The 14,909-nt window shown below is 52.4% G+C and overlaps 1 protein-coding gene across 2 annotated transcripts in view; it reads left to right on the top strand.

Moving 5' to 3' along the window:
- DNMT3A (DNA methyltransferase 3 alpha) overlaps positions 1-14,909 on the top strand; it is a 104,148-nt gene that overhangs the window by 23,850 nt on the left and 65,389 nt on the right. For both annotated transcript variants that reach the window (XM_023511849.1, XM_012803766.2), the window contains exon 2: positions 3,373-3,623. In XM_023511849.1, the coding sequence (XP_023367617.1) occupies positions 3,561-3,623 (63 nt within the window). In that variant the 5' untranslated portion in view covers positions 3,373-3,560. The remainder of the gene's footprint in view (positions 1-3,372; positions 3,624-14,909) is intronic.

Raw genomic sequence — 14,909 nt, 5'->3', positions numbered from 1 at the left:
ATCTGGTGGTCTTTGGTTGTCCTTCCTGGGTTAAGACCAGGGCACTAAAAAGCCGATTGGAAGCTCTGAGCACCACTTGACTTTCAAATCCACACTGGTTGACCTGAACAAGCCATCTTGATGCCATTTTGGTGCTGATGTCAGTACTGGCATCCTTGGGTTTTTCCTCTTGGCCTAATTCAGAGAAGAAGGTAAGGGTCTGGCTACCACTGTTGTGGAGCCCAGTGGGGGACTAGTCAGAGGGACTCCACATAAGCATTATATAACCTTCATGTCCTTGGTTTTCATATATCACCTTTACTCTCAGCTGTGCCAGTCAACTCTGTGTAAAGACCCCTTATTTTATGTATCTGAGGTGGGTCTTCCACTCAGCCTGCGGTTTTCACACACACATCCTCCTCACCTCCAGTCTCAGAGTACCTGGTACTCCCATTTAGCAAGCGTCTGTTACAGACTCTGTGTTATAAATCCGCTTTCACACCCCTGTCTGAAATCTGGCCATCGCCATTCTGCTTTCCAGATTTCAAAATATTGTTGGGGGTTTTCCTTCTCCTGTTCAGCCCAATCTTGGGATTTTTGTGTCTTCCGAAAAAATCTCTTTACTAGATGAATTTAGAAGGTAGTGAAATTTGGTGTGTATATTAAAAACTTCCAATGCTTTTTCCACAGCAGTTTCATAACCAAAGCAGTGATAACAGTGACCCCATCCATTGTGATACCAAGATGTTTCCATGATGGGATTCCTGAAACATTTCTTAAGTCATTGTTATAAACATGATTTATGCTTACTGTGGAGATTAAAAGGACAAAGGAGAAAGTAAGAGCTGCTTGTCTTGGTGGTAGGGTTCTTGGTGATGGTGGTTTTTGTGGTGCACCCTTGGTCTGGGTGGGGAGGGTTCTGGGAGCAGCAGGATTGTGTTGCTCAAAGGACTGGGGCGGTAGACACTCGCTGCTTTGTTGGCACTGGGGACTCATGAGAGAAGAATGAACTGAACAGGTGGGCAATGCTATGTGGAGGTCTGGCCTTGGCCACTGAATGAGGCACCTCAAGTTGCCAGTACTTGGCCTGCCTGGCTACATACTGGGTGATTCTAGATGATGTAGGGTGGTTTTGAGGGACATCTACTGACAGCCTGGTCCATTGAGCAACACAAAGGGAGCTAGGATTGACCCAGGACAGCTGCATTTTCTGGAGGACAGAGGAGGAATTAAGGTTTCCATTCTGTTCCTTTCCTTTCCAGGGAGTCTGCCCTCGGGGTGGGTGCCCTGTGATGTTATGCTTTTCCCTCCCACTTCCTTCCTCACCTCCTGGGAGCCAGAGGTTCTCTGAAAGGGTTCTTCTCACAGAGCCTCTGGTGGCCCAGGGTATCTCTAGGCTTTAGGCAGTGTGGAGACGAGCTCCTCTTACTTTGTGCCTGGGTCTCGCTGACTCCATTTTTGGGCACCCTTGCCTTCTTTGGCCTTTACTTGTCCACTGACCTGTCCTTCCCTGCTGCCCCTGGGACCTTGTGACTCGCTTGGCAGGTCAGAGCTAGAAGAGGTCTTGTAGATCATCTTGCCCAATTCTCCCATTTTACTGATGTGGAAACTGAGCCAGAGAAGCCACATCTGCTGACTCTGGGTTTGATGTTCTTTCTAACCAGACTGCCTCTCCAGTTTCTACATCCTTTTGAAGGTTATGATGGGGGTGATTAGTGATGTTTGTGGTCACAAATGAGGAGGGAGGCTTGAGGGGGAATCATTGGCTGAAAATGGGTGGAAGCTACATGGAGTTCTGGGTTGGACCAGACTGGAGTAGTTCCTGTGGGGTGGTATAAGGGGGGGCTTCATAGAGAACCCAGCTCCTCACAGCACTAGAGTCAGAGATAGATCTGGGTTCAAGTCTCTGACAAGTCCTAACCTTTGTGAGCCTTAGAGTCCACTGTGAACCAGGAATAGTACTAGTAGCTGCCCAAATACAAGCCCAAGTCCGATGCTGAGCACATGGCGATTCTTGACACATGGCGCTCCTTTGAGGTTACCATTCATTCACTCAGGCCTTCTTTGAGCCCCTCTCTGCGCTGAGTCGGGGCCTGGGAGTAAGATGCACTGCACCTGGGGCCTCCCCGGGGCTCAGCTGTGGGGCAGGAGCATCTGCCTGGCTTGGCCTGATGGAGTTCTTATGGCGCTGGCCCTAAGAAGGCTCTGCCCAGTTCTGGGGTCCTTCCACTACTTCCAGGGCAGAGCCAGAGCTGGGGCACACACCACCCAGGCAGCCACGCACCCTGTGGTAAGGGGCTGGACCCGAGGGAGACGCAAGCCTGTGCTTTTTCCCTGTTCCTGGTTTTCCAGGGAGCTCTGACTGGAGGGGGATGGGAGGAGAAGCCCAGGCAGGAGGGAGAGGAGCCAGGGAAGCAGAACCAGGAACTGGAAGGGGAAGGGTGTGGGTGGGCCCAGATCCAGCTGCCTCCCTCTTTCCTCCTGTTGCCAATCGCCTCCTGGGCCTTGGGCCCTGGCGCACTGAAGGCAGGGGCTTGGCTGCTGTCTCCTCCTGGGAGGTGGGGAGCAGGGGCGCTCTGTGTCTCTGAGTGAAGGGGGCTGAAGCTGTAACACCCCACCCCAGCTGTGGCCCGAGGCGCAGGCTTTGTTATTTCACTGGCTCAAGGCCCACACCTGGAGCAGGGAGGAAGAAAAGCTCCTAAACAAGCCATGTGGGTTCGGAGGGCCCCCTCAAGCCCACCAGTTCTGCAGGCAAATGGGACTGATTCAAGGGGTGGGGGAGAATAGCCTCGCATCCTGCCTCAGTGTGGCTGTGGCCGTGGCTGTGGCCTCCCCTCACCAGTGTGTCCTCTAGACAGCAGAGCAAACCAGGCCTTCAGCCTGGCTGCAGCCTGAGTTCAGACCTCAGCTTTCTCCAAGCCCAGCACAGGCGCTCACTGGTCCTGAAGTGAGGTGACATTCATTTCATGACATCCTGTGACTGCTGCTCACTTCCTCCACGTGGCAGAGCTGGGTGGGGGTGGGATTGAGGGCAGATCAGAAGGAAAATGTAGCAGGCTGGGTGCCTCCGGGGGGAGGCTGGGATTTCCCAGGGGCAGGCTGGAGTGGGAGGGAGGGTGCGGGAAGCTTTCAGAGGGAAGAACAGCCGTGAATGAAGAGAAGGAAGAAGGCAGAGGCCACAGCAGCGCTGAGGCCTGGAGTTGGCTGCTGCCTCCCTCAGAGGCTGCTGGGGTTGGAGGCGGCCCTGTGGGGAGCTGCCTCAGTGTCCCAGCTCTCCGGGGTGCTGGTGAGGCTGGAGGGAAGCAGTGCGTTTGGTCAGTAGGAGGTGCCAGGCCTTGCAGGCGGGTGGGACTGGGGTGCTTTGCCCCGCTGACCACCTTCTCTCCCCCACAGGTGGAGTCATCTGGAGCCCCAGCGCACAGGCAGACGAAGGCAGCGGTTCACCGGCGGGCTCAACACCGTCATCTATGTTTAGGTTCTAACTCTTGCCTACAAAGACCACGATAATTCCTTCCCCAAAGCCCAGCAGCCCCCCAGCCCCGCGCAGCCCCGGCCTGCCTCCCACAGCCCAGCTGCCTGCCATGCCCTCCAGCGGCCCCGGGGACACCAGCAGCTCTGCTGTGGAGCGGGAGGAGGACCGAAAGGTGAGCAGCCGGCTGTGGTTGGGATGCCGGGGCTGGCGCCTGAGGAGGTGCCCTGTCCCCATATGATGACAGACAGCTTCATGACAGAGTGATGGGACCTTCATTTTCCTGTTTTGGTGATGTGGAAACTGAGGCTTGGAGAGGTTAGAGTCTGGTGTGGGAGCAGGAAGCTGGCTCCAGGACCTGAGCTTTTAACTGCCATGGTGCCTGAGCAGAGGCTTAAAGTCCAGGTCTGTGCAGTTGTGAGGGTCAGCCTCACAGAGTCCCAAAATCTGGGGTCCTTTCTGGATCCACCTCTCACTAGCTGTGAGTCTCAGGTGACTCACTTTACCTCTCTGTTTTTGCTGCCTCTGTTTCCCACAGGTATTTGGTAGCTTCTGGGGGAGGGGTGAAGACCAGTTTGGTGCAGAGAAACTGCAGACTTGAGGCTGTGTGAGTTACACACACACACACACACACACACACGCGTGCGCGCGCGCACGCATGCACGCATGCAGACATCGAGGCTCCCCATACCAGCAGACCTTGGAGAGGTGATTTCCTGTCCCCCTTCCCTCTTCACCCCTCAGTGTCACTGGGTGATCCTTAACCTGGCTTCAGGAGCTGGAGACTTTTTCTGCCCTTCTGCTGAACTCTAGATCGGGCCTAATCAGGGAGAGGAGACCACATCAGATTGATGGGAATCTCTGCTGGATCCCCACAGGTTGCTTTGGGACCTTCCAAGCTGTGACCATCCATAGGAAAAGCCACTCCTTAACCCCCCTCCCCAGCTCTGCTGTCCCCTGCATCAAAAAATGCTAAACACCACTGCCACCATTCCAGGGAAGCTGTGACAGCTATGGGCCTCCCTGGCCTGTCTGCTGTGCCTTTATCCCCTCAGTTCCCCCTGCCTGCACCCCTTTCCTGGGTAGGGCTAACGGATCATGGTGCTTGGTGGTGTCTGGGAGCAGCAGGACATACTTGGGATATCCTTGTGTGAGCCCAGGACATCCGTTCTTAGCGTGTGTTTCCACTGTAGTTCTGTTTGGTCCTTTCTAACCCCATGGGAAGAGAACTGACAGTCCAGGTTCTCCCACAGGCCTCTGGGCAACTCTGGCTTAGGACCCCAACAGCATGCAAACCCCGACCCTGCAGCCACCTGTGCTCTTGAGTGGTGGGTATGGCTGATTCTCTCGCCTCCTTGGGCCTCGCTTGGTTTTTCTGTTCATGAGGTGATCCTGAGCCTTTCCTACTCTGGGTCCAGTATCCTGACAAACACTAACCCAGCTCCTTGTCCATGTACCAGCCATAGGTAGGGAAGATGGGGACAGCCTGGACAAACTCCTCCTGTTACTAGACTGTGCTTCTGTGCCCTAGGCAGCAGAGCCTCTGACCCCACCCATGGACACAGCAGGTTGGGCTATATATTATGACAGGTCAGGAGAGAGAAGGAGCACTGGACAAAGAGTCAGAAATCCCAGGTCTAAGTCCTAAGTATGCCACTTACTGGAGATGTGACTTCAGGCCACCTGGGCTTGTGTTTGCTCAGCTGGGAAATGGGAATAGTGACTCCTGCCTTGCCTGTTTTACAGGGCAGTTGTGGAAGTCAGTTGAGGTCATGGGCATGTAAGTGCCCTGCAGATAGCAAAGTCTGGTCCAATTATGAAGGATTGTGATTGCTATTATTACCTACCCATAGTAACTGCTCTGGCTCAGGCGGCAACAAACACACACCCAGCCCCAGATCCTGGTGCTGATAGAGTGTGCGCACTCACACACTGGCAGGCAGGTAGTGGTGCCAAAAGATGGCAGTGATCTGGATAGACAAGGGCTGGGGCACAGCTGGGCCTCCTCCCCAGCCACCGACACCCACACCATGCATGCTGGCTCACCTGGCACACCTCCCTGGCACCTCTGGGCTGGTTCCAGCAGCTCCAGGGATCCGCCCAGGGAGGGCGGGGAGAGGCACTGACAGCCTCAGGCAGCTCATGAAAGCCAGGCCCCGGACAGGAGTGCTGGGTGACTGCAGAGGGGGAGACATAGGCTAGGTATGCAGCCCAAGGAGCTTGGCAGAGGTGTCAGGCACAAAGGGACTGTTTAATGAGCCAGAGGGAATAGGTGTGGCCCTTCCACAGCGTGTCCCATGTGCTCTCCTGGCCTCCTCCCTGGCCACACCTCCCCGAACCTTTCTCTCCTGCCCCACTACTTCCGCAGACAGCTGCCAGACCTTTGTTTATGCTGCTCCCTCTGCCTGGCGGGCCCTTTCCCTAATTTTCTACCCTCCTCTTTGGTTAAAGTCACAAAGCCCTTACTTTTAGTCTGCCTCCAATTACAGAATACAGTGAGCCAACAGTTCTTAAAATGTGATTTCCAAACCACAGCTTTAGCATCACCTGGGAAGGTGGAAGGAAGAGAAAGTTTGATCCCCAACCCACACCTGCTGAGTCTGGACCGGACTGGACTGGTGACCTGTGTTTTGACCATCCCTCTATGGGCTTCTGTTGCACATTAACATTGAGAACCACTGGTGTGGATGATGGCTGGCCCCGGCCCCTGGATTCCATGGGACTCCCTAGGACTTGGAATAGGACAGAGTAGGTGCTTAGGAAATGGTCTGTGGGTAGAGTGGAAAGGAAAATGAGAGTGGTTAAGACCCGTCCATGGGAGAATAACTCCGGAGCCCAGGGTCAGGCAGGTGGAGTGCAGAACTATGGGTGGTAGGCTGCAGCTGGGAGTGCACAGATACCACCTTCTCCACCCACCATCCATATGGTGGGCAGAGCGGGGGCTACTTGGGGACTGGGAAGAGGCAGGCTTAGGGGGACTGAGCTCTGGGGCTGGTTGGGTAAAGCAGCTGGTAAATGTGGCCACAGCAGAGGGAGGGGTCTGGCCTCATGGTGGGGGGAGGTGGGAGGCCAGCAGAAGGGAGATCCTCCTAGGATCATAGAGGTGGGTGTTAGCCATGTGGGGAGGGCTGGCAAGGGGCAGAAGAGGGCACCAAGAGCATCCCAAGGGTCTCCTCAGATCCCCACATATAAATTAGAAGGGGGGCCAGAGCCCCAGACTGGGACTCTGATCTCAATGCCCCCTTCTTTCCTCTGGCCTCAGAAACATATTGGCCAAGATGCACTGAACACTGACCATCCAGCGGGCGCTGTCAACGTGCATTGTCTTATTTAATTCTTAAAGCTACCTCATAAGGTAGGCACTATTATTTTCATCATTCTATCTTACTTTGGACTAAACTAAAACTCAGAGAGGTCAAGTCACCTGCCTAAAGGCACACAGTTAGTAAGTGGTAGAGCTGAGGCTAGAACCCAGGCAGGCTGTGCTGTTGGCTTCTGTGCTCTTGAGGCTGCATGAAGGGGATGGAGTGAGCAGTGCTTCTCAGCTGCGATGCTCCAGGGTCCTGCTCAGCTCTCTTCTACTGCACTGCGGGAGAATGGTGCTCTTGCCCTAGGGTAGATATTGGGAGAGTTTCATCTCCAGCAAGGACTCACATACACAGGCTCGTGTGCATGTGTACACGTGCACGCACAGATACAACAGGTGGAGATGCTGTTGTAGACACACTGGCTTCTTATCGTTTCTTCCTGCCTCTTTCCTTCTCTGGACACATTGCTTCCATTGTCTCTCTTCCTCCCTCCTTCTTTCTTCAGATATAGGTCCCTTCCCAGATACCCAGCACATAGTAGGGCTCCACAGACTATGGGGTAAACTGAGTAAACATTCCGTAGGACCCAATGGGAAGGAGAGGCACAGATACAGAGATGGGGAGCCAAGCCTGCCCCTGGACTGGGGCTGGCCCCTGGGCAGTGCTCTTCCTTGCAGTAGAAGCAGCAGCGGGTGTGCATGTCTGCACCGTGTGTGTGTGTGTGTGTGCGCGCGCGCGCATATGTATACATAAGGCTGGCACTGGGGCTGTGGCCCTCTCTCCCCTCTCACCTCAAAGTCCAGCCTAGAGGCCTGGCAAGTCCTGATTTCCCTTGGGCTCCCAGCATTTCCTCCACTCTTGTATGTGGCACAGGGCATGCATCCTCAGGTGGGGGCTCTGCCAGCTCCAGTGTCAGTCATTCTTGCTGGCCCACAGGCCTGTCACCTCCACTGGCTTTACTGCACTCAGATGCCCCCATTTGGTCACTTAGAGCTGGCCCTTTGCTTTACAGTAGTCACTATAGCGTCCCCTTTAGTACGCTTAAGTAGTTACAGAAATTCCACTTGACCCTTGTTTCTTCAGAAACACAGCTAATGATAATGGTACATTTGTTTTAGCCCAGTGGAGAGTATTAGATGCCTGGGCACATTCAGCAGATTTGCAATCTAAACAGCTAACCAGGACCTATATTCTAGGGTTCTGATTCTCTAAAATTCTCTGAAATTAGATACATGTCAAATTTAGTTAACTTTGCAGTCAATACCTTGGATGGGAGTTGGTTCGTGTCTGGAGATAGACCTGTGTTTGAACCTGGACTCTGCCATGTGACTTGGTAATGTGGTCTGGAACAGGAAAATCGCTCCTTATCGGCTTGAGAGTTTTAAATGAGATGGTGTGGTTGGTGGTTAACACAGGGGCCTAGCGCACATTAAGTTAGCCTTATAATTTATTTTGGATTATCTACTTGGCCACTCACCTACCTGCCTGCCCGCACCTTTGTGGTTTAGGTCTACTGCAGCCCCATGGATTGCAGGGGTGTGGGAGAAGAATCCCCATGAGTGGAGTAGGAATGGTGTGGGCTTAGAGTCTGGCACATGGAGGGAAGGCTCTCTCTGGGCTCTGCAGTCACTAGAGGCCTAAGGCCCCTTTACCTGTCACACAGAAGCAAAATCAAGGCAAGTGGCAGAAAGACCTAACTCCTGATGGTGGGAGCTGTGGATACCTTCAGGAGCCTGGGTGAAGGTCAGTCCTGCTCTGAATGGCCAGGTTAGGGATGGACCCCAGCCCTTCTGAGAAGGTTAGTACAGCAAAGACTGGGCTTAGCCCTGCAGAGGGGGAGAGGGTGCCGAGCTGGAGCCAAGTCCCAGGATAACTGGGAGATGAACCTTACTCTCTGGCACCTGGGCTTGGTACAAGCCTACTCATGCCCTGCAGTGGCCTCATGAGATCCGCCCACTTAATGTTCCCTCAGCATGGAAGGGCAGATAGAGGAGTCCCCTCTGCCCAGCAGTTAACTCATTGAGTTGTCACAAAATATCAGGAGGAGCCCGCTGTTGCCATCCTCATTTTACACACAAGCAGTGGAGGCTTACAGAGCTCCTATGGCTACAAAGTCGTTTTATCTGGATCTTTCCCGCTATAAAGTGAGGGCCCTTAGAACTGGGCAAGTGGATGTGAGTGGGCTTGGTGCCTATGGGGGTGGCTGCAGGCAGCGCAGTGGCACTCCGCACTCTGGGTTCAGTATGGGGGTCTACTTGCTTACTGTTGTCTTTCCTTCAAAACTGAGTTCCCTATTTGCTTATCTTCGCATCCAGTACACAGTCAGTGCTCAATAGAGTTTTTGAGCACACCCCTGTGCCTGGTCTTGTGGGTGGTACCTAGACCCCAGAGGTGAGCATGGGTCAGATGTGCTGCTTCAAGGACATGAGAGTCTGCTTACCTCTCACCTCCAAAAGACAGTGAGGCCCCTAGGAGGGGGACAGGCTGTGGAGGAGGGGAACCAGGCACCACCATTTCCAGCCATTTAGCATTTCTAGAGCCCCTGCTGTGTGCATATACCCAGGGGCCATTTTCTTTCATCAAGAATTACATATGAGGACAGCTAAGTAGCCAATGAATATTTGTCATAGCATAGTGTTAAATAATTGAAGTAAAAGGTTGATGAGCTGGGGGATGGCTAAGAACAAAAAACCCAGGGGGCTTTGGAAGGCTCCGTAGTGATTCCTGGGACCACTGCCTAACAGCTCACACTATCCTCACTCAGCCTCTGCCCCTCACCTCTGGAGCCAGAGCCTCCCTGCAGGGTCAGCCCAGGCCTGTCTGTATTGGAGTGAGTCTACATGCAGCATGTGGAGTGTGCAGAGGTGGCCGTAGCTTTGTGGAGTCTGGTGCCCAGGACAGTGCTCTGTTTGTTGCAGAAGCCAGTTCGTTTCAGTGAATTCTCTGACCACAGACAGTCCCTGGGAGGCCAGCCAGCCAGCTGGCAAAAGCTGTGCATGCGCCTTGTCCCAGGGGCCTGGGGCAAGTGGCTGGCTAGATCCGGCAAGTTCATCCCCTCGACTCAAGCACCAACTTGAGACATCTGCTCAATGATGCAGAGTCGGTAGCATTCGGTTTAAGTCCTGAGGGGAGCAGTATGTCAGGCTGGCTGACGGTGGGCTTGGGCCTTTTGGAACATCTCTTTCTCACAAGGAGGGGTCCTGTGTCTGGGCATGGCCAGCTGAATGTGTCTGTGTCTCTCTGAGTGCCAGTGTGAGCCTTTATCTTGGGTCGCCCACATCCTTGTATTTCACTGTGTCTGTCAAGCGTGGCATGGTAGGGTACAGTGGCTTGTTGGAGTGGAAGGAGCCATGGGCTGGGAACCAGAAGATTTCATTTTTGGTTCTGGAAACCTCCCCTCCTGGCTCTCTGATCTCTGCAAGTCAGAGAACTTCTCTGAGCAGCAGGTTTCCCATTTGTGTAATGGGGGAAAAAATGATGGCAGCTCTGTTCTCAGGGTAAGAATGAAATAACACAGGTAAAAATGCTTTGTTAATTACTACGTACCCTACAAACGTGAGAGATTATGATCGTCATAGCGCAGCACATCAGAATGAGACATTGCATGTGGCTTAAAATAATCCGTCCAGTGAGCAGTGTTGAAATGTAGGTCAAATCCTAGCCTCGGAAGTTTAGAGAGAGGCTGATGGGAACCACCTAATCTAACAGGCCATAGAATGTGAAAGTGCTCTGAAAGCTGCAAAGAATGACATAAATATAAAGTGACAATTATGTTTGAGTCTAGAAAGTACTGGTACATTTTAGTCATCTTGTTTCCTGATTCTGGAGTCATAAACATCCAAGTCGCCTCGGGGCTGCACGCACAGTTGTGTTTGTGTGCGTCTGTGTAGATGGTCTCTGTCATTTATTGAGCATTTATTCAGTGACAGTCACTCCTTAGGTATTTTGTGTGCCTGCCTTGTACCAGGTGTAGATGTCAACATCGGCCAGACCTGGGCACTGCCCACTCAGAGGAGAGGAAGGGTCTTTCAGCTCAGTCTAGGTAGGAGAGGCACGGAGGGGGCTCAGAGCAAGGGAATTCAGGAAGCAGGGCTGGAAAAGTGAGGAAGGGTTTGCTGGTAAACCTGAGGGAAAGGTGGTCTGGGCAGAGGGAACAGTCTGCACTTGGGTGCTGGGGAGGGATGCAGTCTGCTTTTATACCTGGTGAGGTCTTTTGGGAACCCAGTGTAGTAAGGAGGCCAAGGCAATGCAGCCAGATCCTGGGACCCTCCTCCTGGGCTAAGGAGCTTGGCTTGAGCCCTTTTAGCAAGAGTATACGTTCTGCGGAGTGTATAATCAGCTTTGCATTTTGGAAAGTGCACAGAGCCCCCTGTATTCCTGGGTATCTCAGTGTGGCAGCACCACCCACCAGATGTTGGGCTCTGTCTGCGGCAGTGACAGCTGCATGTGTAGGGCTGTGAGCTGGGATTTGCAGGGCAGCAGGGAAGGAGGATGGGATGGGAGGGACACACATTGACGAAATGTTCTTTCTAATCAGGATATGTGGGGCCAGAGGAAGTTAGTGATTCTTGAGAGACTGTCATGTGTCCACTTTCACTATATTCCTTCATTCCTTTCTTGTACTATGACTGTGAAGTAGGTATCATCCCCATTTTGCAGATGAGGAAAGCAAGACTCGGGTTAAATAGCTTGAAATTACTAGTAAGAAGAGAACAGAGCAAAATTCCTAAGCCAGCTCTGCACTCTCAACAGCTCTCCCCTCCCCCACTGGAAGGATGGACTAAATTCATCCTCTTACTTGACAGATGAGGAAACCAACCTGGGCTCAAATCTGTTCCTGCTAAACGTGTTACTGTTTCCCAGCTGCTCCAAGTCACTGTGGATCAGATTCTTCTCTTTCAGAGTATTAGCGACGCCTCCTAATTCAGTGCTATTTGCAGATTTGATAAGCATATTTTAAATTCCTTTGCTCAACCCATCAGCAAAGACACTGACTAAAACAGACCCTGTGACAGATGCGAGAATGAACCACTCGATACGCCTCCTTGGAGCTGTTGAGGAGCATGGCCTGAGCCATCTGCTCACCCTTCTCGGCACGTTAGCCCCCTGCCTTGGCAGAGTGAACCTCAGGCAGGCCCAGAGCAGAAAGCTTCGCCTAACACTTTGCCCTGCAACTTGTCGCTCTATCGCAGCAGAATGATCCATTGGCAGAAGGTACCACGCTCTGCACAAAGCTGTGCTTCAGGGCCACATGGAAAGGGCCAGGAGTTGTCCAGACTGGTGTGTGAATCCTGACCTGGGCTTGCATGGGTCTTGGTTTTCCCAGGCACCAGCCAGGAGTGAGGCCTGAATGCTTGACCAGCTATAGAGCCATCTTGCTCCTGTGTGCCGCTCGGATGCAGGCTCCTTGTGCACATGGCACCCTGCCTGGTGCTCCCCACACTCTCTGGACCCGTCAGATCTAGCGGAGAAGCCTGGCATCAGAGGGTCCACTCCTTCCTCCTGGGCTGGGTTGCACTGAATCTAACCCATCAAGGAAGAAACGTACTGGTCACCAACGGTAGCCAGGCCCAGTGCGCGTGTAGGTGAGGAGTCAGAGCAAGTCTGTGTGTGGCTGAGGTGTGGCCCATAGGGCCCCAGAAGTTTTCAGCATGTGCCTGATGGAAGCCTGTGCCCATCCTGAAATGTCAAGTGTCTTTGTTTTTAGGTTATTGCTGGGTGGTGACTATGGTTCCTTTTGGCTAATCAAAAGCTTTCCTTGGCTTTCACATTTCTGATTAGTTCAGAATAAAAGTTAGAAAACCAAATGAATCCCTCTGTAATAAATGCAACTTGTTAAAGAAATAGATTTTTTCCAGAATCTGTTCCAGACTCTGGAGATTTAGCAGTGAGCAGAGTAGACAAAGGAATAGATCATTTGTTCAACTTTCTTCTCAAAACTCTGAATGGCAGGCAGAATGGACACCTTTATTTTGTTTTGTTTTTTGAGACAGAGTCTTACTCTGTCACCTTGGGTAGAGTGCTGTGGCGTCATAGCTTACAGCAACCTCAAAGTCTTAGGCTCAAGTGATCCTCTTGCCTCAGCCTGCTGAGTGGCTTGGATTACAGGCGCTGCTACAATGCTTCACTAGTTTTTCTATTTTAGTAGAGATGGGGTCTCTGCCTTCAGACCAGCTCAGACTGGTCTTGAACTCCTGAGCTAAGGTGATCCACCCACCTCACCTCCAATGTCAGGATTACAGGCGTGAGCCACTGCACCCAGATGAATCTAACCCGATGGATACTTTCATACTCCCATTTTATGGGTGAGAAAAGTGAGGCTCAGAGAGCCTGCTTCTGTGACTAGGAAATGGACAAGCTGGACTCTTAGGCACTTTGCTTTTTCCATGACTGCACATGGACCCCCACAGATGGTTTTATAAGTACTGATCAAGATGGTGTCTACTTTGATGTGGTAGAAAAGGACCAAAAGCCCCATCTTGGATGAAATTCACAGCAGTTGTATAGATCCAATCAAAACCTTCACAGATGGCTCAGTGCCTGTGGCTCAAGTGGCTAAGGTGCCAGCCACATACACCTAAGGTGGCGGGTTCAAATCCAGCCTGGGCCTGCCAAAACAACAATGATGGCTGCAACCAAAAAAATAGTCGGGCGTTGTGGTGGGTGCCTGTGGTCCCAGCTACTTGAGAGGCTGAGGCAGGAGACCTGCTTGAGCCCAGGAGTTGGAGGTTGCTGTGAGCTGTGATATCACGGCACTCTACCCAAGGGGATAGCTTGAGGCTCTGTCTCAAAAAAAAAAAAAAACCTTCACAGATGTTATGCATTGGTAATATTTCCTCTCTGTGTGGTTCCCCAGGGGTTCTGTGGAGTCTCCAGGAGACAGTTCAGAGCCAGAAGGCCTGGCCTCCTGTGGGAGGTGGTTCCGACCTATTGGCTACTCCCCCCCATTCTCTCTGCCCTCATCATTCCCCTGCTATGCTTTCTCAAAAAGAGCCCCTCGAGGATCCCTGGAGCTCCCTGTCCCTGTTCCAGATCCTTCCTTGGCTGGATTCCTTAAATTGTCCCTTTAGACCTTCTCTAGCCCCTCAGCACTCACTGCCATGTTATTCTGCACAGCTTAGTGACAGTACTCTCGGAGGTCAGCTGTTATGACCCCTAACCAAGTCTTCATCCTGGGCGTCTTTGCATGGAATGACTTTGATCTCTTGGGCTGGCAGCTCTCCCTTTCTTTGCTCCCACAGTATACTGGGGTCTCCTCTGCACCTCTGACCATCCTCTCTCCAGCTTGACCATGGCCATCACTTAGTGGTAGGCCTGGTGCAACCCTATGTATATGTCCTGGGAGGCCTCCTGGAACTTGAGCTGGGATGGACTGTCCCATAGACGAGCCTCAAATGGATGGATGGAGGGGCGAGCGATGCCCTTCCTGTTGACCTAATGTCTGCAGTTGGTCACAGTAGGTTTCCATTTGCATGGCCCACCATCCTCTGAAAATTAATGTGGCAAACCACAAGGTATTTTGTAATCATAGAAAATGAAAGTTTAGTGGGACTTAGAGGGCCAGCTCCATCAAATCCCCAAGGAACCTGTGCACCCTCTTCCGTTCCATCTGTGGTGCTAACATTGCTCTGGGTTAGTGCTCTCCCCAGGGAGGGCTATGAAGCCATCTTTGCTTCTTGACATTGTGTATGGTGATTAGTAGCCTGTTGTCCTTCTGCTGGGTTGGGGTCCCTTTCCCTCTCCTTCCCCAGCGTCATTTCTGTTGGTGATTAGTCATGCTGGAGCCCGGCTGAGTCAGAAGGGACTTGTGGGTGGTTTGTGGCCAGACTGGAGTATTTGAGGCAGGACTTTCTAGGTTTGTGTCTTTGTGCCCCAGGAGACAGGCATTTCAGGGCCCTGCGCAGGTGCTTTGTGAAGAGTTGGTAATGAACTTCTGGTCCAGAACTCAGTGAATGAGGGAAGAAAAAGGAGCCATGACGTGATCCCTGTGATGGTCCTATTGGGTGACAAGCATGTGCAGTGCCCACGCCACATGGCAAAGGCTTCAGGCAGGGATATTTACAACAGCTGTGAAGTCCTCCATATTCTGCAATAGTCCTAAGTGTTGCAGAGACTTTAAGTAGATGTCACTGAATTGAGTATTTTCTTTCTTT

Source organism: Otolemur garnettii, unplaced genomic scaffold, assembly GCF_000181295.1.
Source record: "Otolemur garnettii isolate 467f Iridium unplaced genomic scaffold, OtoGar3 scaffold00022, whole genome shotgun sequence".
Taxonomy (NCBI): Eukaryota; Metazoa; Chordata; class Mammalia; order Primates; family Galagidae; genus Otolemur; species Otolemur garnettii.
Note: the sequence above shows the minus strand (reverse complement) of the source record. Positions and strands in the feature narration are given on the sequence as shown.